The sequence below is a fragment of the Merops nubicus genome, unplaced genomic scaffold (genome assembly GCF_000691845.1).
Source record: "Merops nubicus isolate BGI_N331 unplaced genomic scaffold, ASM69184v1 scaffold10020, whole genome shotgun sequence".
NCBI lineage: Eukaryota > Metazoa > Chordata > Aves > Coraciiformes > Meropidae > Merops > Merops nubicus.
This window is the reverse complement of record NW_008583541.1, coordinates 8,800-19,983: the sequence shown is the minus strand read 5'-3', so window position 1 is coordinate 19,983 and position 11,184 is coordinate 8,800. Positions and strand designations below refer to the sequence as shown.

The 11,184-nt window shown below is 54.7% G+C and overlaps 1 protein-coding gene across 1 annotated transcript in view; it reads left to right on the top strand.

The window, feature by feature from the left end:
- The window catches only part of LOC103773756 (P2Y purinoceptor 4-like), a gene marked incomplete at its 3' end in the record, with an annotated part of 13,327 nt that extends 3,339 nt beyond the window's left edge, over positions 1–9,988 (top strand). Inside the window, exons 2-5 of the mRNA XM_008941137.1 lie at positions 1,113–1,220; positions 7,606–7,693; positions 8,447–9,420; positions 9,839–9,988. Coding sequence (XP_008939385.1) covers positions 1,113–1,220; positions 7,606–7,693; positions 8,447–9,420; positions 9,839–9,988 — 1,320 coding nt within the window. The remainder of the gene's footprint in view (positions 1–1,112; positions 1,221–7,605; positions 7,694–8,446; positions 9,421–9,838) is intronic.
- Between the last annotated feature and the right edge of the window lie 1,196 nt (positions 9,989–11,184).

Below are 11,184 nucleotides of genomic sequence, written 5' to 3'. Positions count from 1 at the left end.
GCTGCCCCCCCCCCCCCCCCCCCCCCATCCCCCAGCCACTTCTGGTGGCCCACGTCACTCCTGCTCTCCCCCAGCCTGTCCTCACTGTCCCCTCCACCGCTGACGGGCACGGCAGGGAACGGTGTCTGCATGGGTTTTATGGACAAAGCCACTGGGGATCACAGCAGGAGCATCTCTAGGAGAGCTCTAACCACCAGCCCCAGGGGTCCCCAGTGCACAGTGGTTTTTTCAGGGGTGGGGAGGGGACAGGCTTCACCCTGTATGGATCTCACTGCAGATTGCTGTGCCCCATGTCACCCTCTGCACTGGCAGAACGTGCAGCTCCACAGCCCCAGTCTGCTGCTGTCTTTGCTAAAGCTGGCTATAAAAATGGGCAGTGAAGGTGTGAGCCTGGAGGAAGGAAAGCAAAGCCTGGGACACTTTTTGTCCCGGGCAAGCGGTCCTGAGCATGGAGTCATCCCAGAAGAGCCCTCAGTGAACACAGCCCCACTGTCCTGCAGCTCTGCTGGACTCTCCTGGGTGTCTCTGCACGTGGTGTGGTGGGCATGGCGTGGTGGCTTCATGGTGTGGTGGGTTCTCACCCTGAATAACCCCCTGAGAGAACGTGTGACAGTGGTGGTAGAAGTCCAAAGGAGTGCTAGGTGTGCATGATGTTGGGTTTAGTGGTTTTAAGGAAAAGAGCTCAAATGTGTTTCAAGTGGAAGTTTTGAAGAACCAAGGGGTTTGGTTTCACTGACCCACCTGGCCAGAGGGGACAGTCCTCAGGGCCCTGGCAGACTCTTTATGGGGTCCTGAGCTCACCTTGCTGCACTTGTAGTTTAGCAGCTGTTTCCAAGACCTCCAGCAGCTGGGGCAGGGAGGGTCCCCATCCCCACCTCAGGTGCCTAGGAGAGGCTCACTGCTGGGTCTCTGCAGTGCAGGCACCTTGAGCAGCAGGGGCTGCAGCAGGATCCAGCAGCAGGATCCAGCACTGGCCCTTCTCGTGGAGCAGTGCTGGTGAACCCCCTTCTGCTGACCAGAATTCCCTGCCCTTCTGGGAGCCCCCACTAGACACAGACGTGCCCCGGCTCTGACCCACGCCAGTAACGGTGTCTCGCTTTGTTCCTCACTAGCAGCACCACCAGATCAAACCCCTCCAGCTTCTCCAGGCCTCTGGTGCACTCGGTGCGCAGGGAGAGGGGCAGGGACTGGAGGAAACCCGGGCGCATCATCCGCAAGGCGTGAGGATCTGCTGGGGAGACGTCACTGAGCCAGAGGCCACCCTCCCTCTGAGGTCTGCACCGACCCACCACCTCTCAGCAGCAGAAGGAGCATCTCCCAGGCACCACGACCTGCAGTCTGCAGCCTTCTCCTCTGCGCTGAGCCTGGCACGACTGGGAAGGAAGGAGCCTCCTCCTCCTGTGAGCCCATCCCTGCGTGGTGAGGAGCTGGAGTGGAGCCACCTCAGCCAGCACTGGGATCGACAGGGGTGGGACAAGACTGCTGCCACCCAACACAGTGAAATGACTTTTCTTCCCTTTTCTCAAAAGGTTGAGTAGATGAGAGTAGATTTCTTGGGGAAAGAATGACATTTGCTCCTGGGAAGCCTCCAAATGGTTTCAGTCCCTGCTCCTTCCACCCAAGCACTGTGTGGCCAGTAAGCAGCACTTCCCAAAATGACTGGGCAGTCTTTGGTGTCCAGTTTGTCACCATTCCCAGAACTCGCCTCCATTGGGGTACCCAGAATTCACGATACTTTGGAAATGCTGGTTCCTCATTAAGTCTCATTCACTGGGAGTCTGTACAGGGGTTTTTTTCTGCTTTTCTCCACCCTTGTTCCCTGTGTTCCTCCGGGGTGGAGGGGGAAATGCCCTGAGCTGGTGACTCACAGCTATGCCACCAAATGCAATTTATTGCAATGACCCTGTAATTAAATTTCTTTGGAGCATTCCCAGCAGCCGAGCCAAACATAAGAGCGACTTTCTAATGAGCAGCTAGATGGGGAAGGAATCCAGTATTGCTCTTTTCTTAGAGTCTGCCATTGAGGCACAGAATCAGCTTTAGGGGCAGAAGTCAGCAGCCGCATCCTGCCGTGCAGCAGTTGTGTGCAGGGTGGGAGTCACAGGGCGCTGGAGGGATTCTGACCCTGGGCTCCCCCCAGCACTTGGCCGTGGCCAGACGCCTGCCTTGTTTGCTGAACAGCATGTTTGGCTCAAACACAGCCTGTTTTTCTCTTTGCCAACCATTCACAACCCTGAGCCGGGCTGGCGGGCGCCTTCCCCCGGGGCAGGCAGGGAAGGGGCTCGGGGTGGATTGTGCACCCCCCCCCAGCAGTGCCCACGGGAGCTCTGCACACTCCTCTGCCCCTCGGGTGTCTGCCCATTGTTCCTTTTGGTTGAGCCCGTGTTTGTTCAGTCACCCACAGCAGGAGGCACCTGCCCAAGGTAGAGCTTGGCACCTGAGCTGGGCATGCAGGCCTGTGCTGCAGAGAGGGGTCGGTGGCTGTCTCCTCCAAGGCTGGGGAATCCAAAGGATCTCAGCTGGCTGAGCTCTGCCCTTGGAGTGCCCAGTCCCAGGCAGCCTGGAGAAGTAACTCGGGTGTAGACCTCTACTGTTAGGGGAGATGGAGTTTTGCTTTGGGAGGTGAAGTTGATGCCTTGTGACTAGTTTTTTTTTAAAAAGGAGATGGGAGAAGCTGTTGATGTCACACGTTTCAAAGCATAAGCTGCCTGCAGAGCCCTGCCCCAGCTCTGGGACACTGGGGCTCTCTCCCTAGGCATCTGCTGCCTCTCCCAGCACATGCAGCTGCCTCTCCCAGCACAGGCAGCTGCATCCACAAGTGGCAGCAACCAGTGGAGAAGGTGTCAGGAGGAAAAATATTCAGAAGGTGTTTCTGGGTGGCAGGGAGCTTTGCTTTCCTGGAGTTGAGGCTGTGTTGTCTTATGGGGATGTGCAGCTGGCTGTTGAGGGCTGGCTGGGGCTGTTCAGCCTGGAGAAGAGAAGGCTCCAGGGGGACCTTATTGCAGCCTTCCAACACCTGAAGGAGAGAGGACTAAGGGAAAGCTGGGGAGGGACCTCTTACAATGGCTTGTAGTGACAGGATGAGAGGTAATGGCTTCAAACTGGAAGAGGGGAGATTTAGATTAGATGTAAGGAAGAAGTTCCTCACTGTGAGGGTGGTGAGACCCTGGCACAGGTTGCCCAGGGAAGCTGTGGATGCTCCATCACTGGATGTGTTCAAGGTCAGGTTGGATGGGGCTGTGAGCAACCTGGTCTAGTGGGAGGTGTCCCTGCCCCTGGCAGGGGGGGGGAACTAGATGATCTTTAAGGTCCCTTCCAACCCAAACCATTCTGTGATGCTGTGTTCTGCCTGCTCCTCTGCCAGAGCCTGTGTGCATTTGCTGGGAGCCCTTGCTAAGCAAAAAGTGTTTAAATTAATGCCTGAAGTGGTGCAGGATAGGACCTCACTGCCTGGGCTGGGCTCCCAGCATCGATGGGACAGACAGACCTGAGCAGGGCCAGGCAGATGTCCTTACTGCTGCACCCCTGGGAATGGAGAGGGGAGAGGAATGCCATGCTCTGCTGATCACATGCTGGACTTATCCCTGTAAATAGCATCACGTTTACTTCCAATAAACTCTTTTACATCCATGGTGTTTAGATTGTCTCCATTCTTCTTCAGGCCTTGCATCTCTCTCTGCTGGTTTTGGCTTTCCCAGCCTGGAAGGCACCCCCAAGGTACAGCTGGTGGGGTAAGGAGTGATGCAGTGTGACTAAAAGCATCTTCGATGCTGAGTTTACAGCACAAATGTTTGTTCTTTCACACTTTATGCAGAGGAACAGGTGACTGCAAACCACTCTTGGTTTGGATGGTTGTAGGCTTTGCTTTGTTCTTTGTTCCAATATTTAAGTTGCTGTGCAGCTCTGCTGGAGAAAGTCCTGCCCAAGAAACACACCTCGTGGTGGGAGCCAGTGATGGTGGAGAGCTCAGGATCCACCAGTCTTCAGTGGTGTGGACCCCCAGAGACCTGAGGGAGTGATGCAACCCAGTGGCTCAGTGTAGACCTCCACAGGGCTCACCTTCAACCTGGCATTCCCACAAATAAGTGGGTTGACTGAAGGTCCAGGCTCACAAGGATGCAGTCAAGGGTGGCCAACCTACCTACTGAGGTAACTTGAGTCCCCTGGGGGGTTTGGGTCTGACTCTGCACTCTCACCCTGCTGTTCCCCCACAGCACCCTTAGACAGACATTTACCCCTCCCTGACTCCTCAGCAGGGATGGGCTGTGCCCTGACATCCCAAAACACCAGAAATCACTCTGCACAGGAGCTCCTCAGTCCAGAGGTGGTCAGAAGACACCCCGTGTACTGTAGCCAGCAAGGTCACCAACACAAAACCAGCACAGCCGCTGCACTGAGCCGTGCTCTAAAAATAAAAGCCTTCCCCCAAAATGCTAGAAATGAAGCCAGCACTTACAGTAAACCCTGCTGCAGCCCCTCACCCCCAGCCATGATGTGCAGAACTTCTCCATGCTGCTCAGTGGAAGGAAATCACCTTGTGTGGCTTCAGATGGTGTTAGATGAGGTCCTGAGGTGGGAGGCTGTGAGGGCTGCTGGCTCTGCTCTAAATAGACTCCGTGGGCTGTAAGCTGTACACTGAACTGTAGGAACTTCCCTTTTGGCTGGAAATGGTTCAGAGAAGTTTCCGACCCTCCCGGTGAAAGCCCTGATCCCCCTGGGGCTGGCTGCTGGCAGGAGCTTTCAGGGAGGTTCAAAAGGAGTTTTGGCCATCACGGAGTAACCTGCCCTCAGGCACTGTTGTCACCTGCTCCCAAAGAGCTCACTGGGTGGAGCATCAGGATTTCACCCTCTGGGCTTTTAATCTCAGCTGTGGATGTTGTCCTGCCTTGGTGTGAGACACACTTTTGGTTTGGGGGCATGTCTTCCCATCCAGACCTTATGATCCCACCATTCCACACAGCTTTTAATGGGCCAGAAGCTGCACAGCACCCCGGAGCTGCTGGATTCAAATGCTGCAGCTGAGGTGCTGGGTTGGGAGCTGAAGCCCTCCCGTTTGAGGCTACAGCAGCTCACCTGTTGGTGTCTGCAGCACCTGGAAAGCCCAGGTGACTGTCCACCCCCCGCCTGCCAGCACTCCAGGGGTTTGGGGAGCTGGTGCCACCTCAGCTCTGCCACTTCTGCACCCCTCAATGCTCCTGTTGAAGCCAGACCCTGCTCCCTGATGGGCTTGGGCTACATGCTGCTCATCAAGCAACTGCTTCACCTGCATCCTTGACTTGCAGGAGCTGTGCTCCACCCACCAGCATCTCCAGGACCTTCCCCTGGTGAGAGCATCCCCAGAGGCTCCTGCTTTCGGAGGACTTTGAGCAAAAGCCAGCTGTTCTCATAGATCAGCTGCTGCTTTTCCTGTCTGTGGTTCTCGGAGCTGGTGCAGTTTCATTACTGAGAAATCCTTTCCACCCTACAACCAGAGAGTCACCAGAACCTCCTCCCGCCCGTCAGTTCTTCTCTTGGCAGGGCTGGAGGAGCTGGGGTGCTTCTGCTGCTCTGCTCCAGCCACACTGTGGACTGGCTGCCAGGGTAGGTCTCTGGGGCTGCTGCAATCTGCCATTCAGATTCTGTTCTAACAGGAATCAGTGTCTAAAGGCCAAACTCTCCCTGGGTGTAATCCCATCCAGGGCTGTTGAGGTTTCATAAGGGCTCAAGCAGGTGAGGGATTTTTTACATAAAGAGCAAGAAAAATCCCTTGAATGCTCCAGCTGGTCCTGGCTCCTCTCCTTCACATCCAGGTTAGCTCTAATTCTTCTGCTGTTTTCCAGGTAAGTGTGTGGCTAATTGTTTCTGTGATTCATCTTCAACTTAAATGAAAATTAACTCTCTTTTTTTTTTCTTCTGCTTTGCCCTGTTAAGCTAAAGCAGATTTCAAATTTTTGATTCATTCTCAGGTGTTTCCTTCTTACAGCTGAAAATTTCTCCTCTCACTCAGTACAGACCCTCTGCCTCTTTCATTGGGAAATTATTGCATCTATAAACAGCTTGCTCTCTACAGAGTGGATGTTGAATCCAGGCCATGGCTTGTGTGGGGAAAATGAAGCCCACGACCTTGTGGATTTATGCCACCCTGAGAGCTGAGCAGCCACAGTGGTTCAGCTTTGGGTAGAAAGGAAAGGATCCACTTGTTGCCTGTGTAGCTGCTCTCTGCAATGGGCTGGGATTGCTGAAGCTTTGTGGAGGATGATGCCAGAAGGCTGCAACAAAGCGTTATTATAAAGTCCTTAATTTGGAAATTCACTTTTTGGGGAAAGTAGTAAAAGTCAGAGGAAAGCAAATGGTCAATTGCTGTAGTAGCTGTAGAGCTCTCTGTGTTAGAAGTCACTGTCTCTAGCTCCTGGCTTAGCAAAAAATGATCATCATTCCCCAAGCCCCCCTGGGCTAGAATCCCAGATTTAGCAATGTGGGAGCTGAAGCTAGATGAGGGAAATGATGCCCTGTTTCAGCCAGGCTTGGGGAAGACCTGGTGAGGATGAGCTAGTTCTTGACTCCTCTGAGCTGTTCAAGCCCCATCCCTTCAACTCCACATCCAGCCCCTGGTGCACAGAGGAAGGTGCAGCTTAGTTGCAGGTTTCTCTGGCTGACTGGAGCCTGGAGAGACCGAAGGAGCCTCTGATTAAAAACGCACAGGCAGTGAAATGCCCTCCTGCCTGTTTTCCCCCAGGCTCTGTCCTGCAGCCCTTGGGATTCCGGGCAGGGCTGTGAGCTGTGACTGCAGCAGGGCAGGCTGAGGGCATCTTCCTGGAAATGGCTCATTTCACAGAGCCACTGTCCCAGAGGCTGAGCATTTTTTTGGAGATGCTGGGATCATAGAATCTTAGAAACACAGAGCAGTTTGTATTGGAAGGGATCTTAAAGATTGTCTAGTTCCAGACCCCTGTCATGGGCAGGGAGACTTTCCACTGGAACATGTTGCCCAAAGCCTCATCTAGTCCTGGCCTTGAACACGTCCAGGGATGGGGCATCCACAGCTTCCCTGGGCAACCTGTGCTAGTGTATCACCACCTTCAGTGTCAAAAAATTCCTTCCTTCTCTCTAGTCTAAATCTCCCTCTTTTAGTTTAAAACCATCACCCCTTGTCCTGTCGCAACAGGCTCTGCTGAAATGACCATCCCCAGCTTTCCCTTGAAGTCCTGGCAGGCCACCAGAAGGTCTCCCTGCAGCCTCTCTCCTCCAGACTGACCAAGCCCACCTCTCTTCTGCTGGCCTTGTTGGACTTCAAGAGACTTACATGTGCCTTCAAGCCTGTCCAGGTCCCTCTGGATGGACCCTGTACCTCCAGCATGTTGACCACACCACTCAGCTCAGTGTTGTTGGCCAACTTGCTGAGGGTGCCCTGGATCCCACTGCCCATGTCACCCCCAAAGGTGTTAAACAACACTGGTCCCAACACAGACCCCTGAGGAACGCCAGGATGTGACATGGTCATACCCCAAAGGCACTGTGAGCAGTGACTGGTGAGACTAAGGGGTTTAAAAGCTGCCTCCCAAAAAGGGACAGGCTCGGTGTCTGCCGGGCAGAGCTCCCTCCTCACCCTGCTGTCACTCCTGCCAGCGGGACCCTGGCACAGTTATACCAGTGGAAAGAGCAGCTCTGGACCATGCTGTGCCTCCCAGCTGCTGGTGCCACCAGCCATGAAGAGGTACCTGAAGGGTGTGAGCTGCTGGGGGTGGAGGGAGCAGCATCAGCCACCTGCCTGGGGTCCTCCCCCCGGGAGGACTCAATGCAGTGGGGATGCTCCCTTCACCAGGCTGTGGGCAAACAGCAGCACCTCGTACCCAGCGGGGTGTCCTGCTTGGCAGGCCAGAGGGAGAAGTTTGGGTGTCCTGCTGAGCCTGGTGGTGGATGGAGGGTGCACGGGGGCTGCTCTGTCTGCTGGGAAGCCTGGCAGCAAAGGGCAGAAGGTGGTGAACCACTCCCCAGCTGTGCTGTGGCAAAGCTGGCTGGAGTAACCGCAGTGTGGGGGATGCTGGGACTCCACCAGTGACTTAAATGCAGAGGCTTTGGGAGCCAAGCAGTGACAGCATCATCTGTTTCACCTCCCATCAGCAGCTAGGGGTGGTGAATGTTTAAGCTGCTCCTGTGGTCCCTTTGTAGCCCCTTCTCTTTCCTTTGCAGCACCGAGATGTCGAGCTGAGCGGGGCAGGTTTGAGCCCAATTCCCAGGTCATGTATTTGTGTGTGAAAAGCAAGAGCTGGCTCCTTGCACCTGCCAGGTCTCCTCCTGGGGAGGCCACGATGAATGGTGCTCAGCTTTTAGCCACAGAGCTTCAGGATCAGGGGTCATCTGAAAAGCTGCCTCTGCTGCTTCAGCCCCCGTTGCCCTTGGCCCAGCTCAGCCTCAGATGAGCATGGGTGGCTTCACTGTTTTCTCTTTTCCATCCCACTCCTTGCAGGTCAGCACAGAGGGTTCTCCTAAGTCCTTGGAGCTGATGGACTCCCCCACCTCCACGAACACGAGCGTGGACTGCATTCCCCAGGTGGTGCACCCCACCATCCCTGCCCTGGGGACCCTCCTGCTGCTGGCCTCCACCCTGCTCAATGGCCTCAGCTTCTGGGTCTTCTGCTTCCGCATCAAGCAGTGGGACCCAGGCATGCTCCTCCAGTTCAGCCTGGTCCTGGGAGACATCCTGATCATCCCTTCCGTTCCCTTCCGCATCTCCTACCTCAGCCTCAACAACCGGTGGCTCTTTGGGCAGTTCCTCTGCCAGCTTGAAGTCTTCCTGCACAGCACCCACGTGTACAGCAGCATCTACTTCCTGACGCTCATCTGCGTGCACCGGTACTTTGTGGTGGCACAGTACAAGAGCCAGTCCCTCTGGAAGAGGAGAAGCTTCCTGAGAAACCTCTGCTTGCTCACCTGGCTCGTCCTCCTTCTCCAGGGGCTGCCCATCTTCTTCCTCTTCAAGACTTCGGTTATTAATGGCTCAGAAAAATGCCTAAATATTCATCAGTCAGAGCTGGCCTCTGTTTTCTTCGCCTACAACACAGTCGTGGTGGTGCTCTGCTTCCTCCTGCCCTTTGCCATTGCCTTGACTTGTGGAGCTCTGTTGGGAGATGCCATTGCCAAAGCGGCGAACAAAAGCTCCAGAGGCAGGAAGATGAAGAGCAGGTCTCTGCAGATGATAACAATGTCCCTGGTGATTTTTGGCATCTGCTTTGGCCCGCTGCACATCTGCAGGACCATTGCTGTCACTGTGAAGTACTACGGCATGTCTTGCAAGCTCCTGCAGCAAGCAGAAGTTGCCTACTACGTCAGCTGGGTGCTCACCATGGCAAACACCTGCCTGGATCCCCTGATCTACGTCTTTGCTAACGATAAGTTCAAGAAGAGCTTTGCTGACTCCTTTCGCAAACGCTGGGGCACCAAGTGAGTGTGAAAGGCCTGGAGCCACCTCAGACCTTCCTGGAAGATCCCATGGGGTGGCTGCTGAAGATCCAGACCCCAAACTTCCTCTTCCTCCCGTTCTGTCCCAAGTCCCCAGAGCTACTGGTAGCAGTGTTGAAGGACTTTCAGGGTTTCTCAATGTTCCTCCAGTGTTGTGGAGGGGTTGTTCCCGTGGGCAGGGACTCCGTGGGCTGTATGGAAGCTCTGACTAGGTGCTGCCTCTGACAGCACCCTGGGTGGATGAACCTCCCAAACACTGGCTTCTTTACACTGCTGATGTGGCCAAACCCTACTGGGTGCAAGGGGGAAGAACTTCACACCTAGAGTCAGAAATCACGAGACCATCCAATGAAAACTCTTGTGAATTTCCTGCCCATGAATGTTTTGTCTTTTCCACCAGGAGCAGGGTGTGTGTGAGCACGGAGCTGAAGAGCACCCAGGTCCGAGTCCAGCACCTCAGCACAGGGGAAAATGACCCACATCCAGTCACCTGGCTGTCCCCTGGCCACCCAGAGCTCAGCAGCTCCTCAGCCCTGGAGGAAATCCCAGCGTGAGTGCTGTTCTGATCGTAGAATGGTTTGGGTTGGAAGGGACCTCTAAAGTCCAACCCCCCTGCACTGAGCAGGGACAGCTCTAGCTAGGTCAGGCTGCTCAGAGCCTCATCAAGCCTGACCTTGAATGTCTCCAGGAATGGAGCCTCCACCACCTCTCTGGGTAACCTGTTCTGGTGATCAACCACCCTCAAATTAAGGAACTTTTTCCTAATGTCTAACCTAAATCTGCCCTTTTCTAGCTTAAAACCATTACCCCTTGTCCTGTCGTTACAAACCCTTGAGAGCAGATCTGCCTCTGCTTTCCTGTAGCCCCTCTCAGGCACTGGCAGGTCACTATAAGGTCCCCCCAGAGCCTCCTCTTCTCCAGGCTGAGCAGCCCCAACTCCCTCAGCCTGTCCTCACAGCAGAGCTGCTCCAGCCCTCCCAGCATCTCTGTGTCTCCTCTGGACACTCCAACAGCTCCACGTCCTTGTGCTGGGGCTCCCGAGCTGGACACAGACTCCAGGGGAGGTCTCCCCAGGGCAGAGCAGAGGGGCAGGATCCCCTCTCTCCATCTGCTGCCCACGCTGCTTTTGCTGGGACAAGACACACTCCTACCCACAGGTCAGCTCCTCCCAGATGAAAATAAAAGGTGGCAGATGTTGAGCTGTGTCTGAAGAGCACGGGAGGGAGATGCATGGTGGGGAAGGTGCTTCACCAGCCTGGTAGGAAAGCTGGGTTTGCTCACTATGAGTATGAAAGCCACAGTGCTGCAGACTGTGGGAAAGGTGGCAATGGAGCATGTACCAGTGCCAGGGGCTCCTCTCCAGAAAGATGTTCTTCTAGTTGAGGCAACAGCTTGGAAGTTCAGGGTTTATTTTTAGGCTTTGCTGTAAACTTAATCTGTAAGAATGACACAGGATCCAGGTTTCACTTCTCCATCTCTTAAACTGGTCTAAATTGTCCTTCCCTTTTCTCTCTTGCCTCTTTCAATGGAAAATCTGCAGTTACAGATAACAGCCATAATTTGCTTTTTGTATCAGCAAAGCCAGGCACAGAGATCACGGGTCTGGCTGGGTTTTCTGGAGAGCACTGCAGTAAGAGCTGCTGTTAGGACAGCAGGGGACAAGTCCTCATCCCCCAGGAGAGGAGCTGGGCAGTAGCTGGGATTTTCACCGAGGTCTTGGTTCCCAGTGCTCCACTTCAGTTTGGG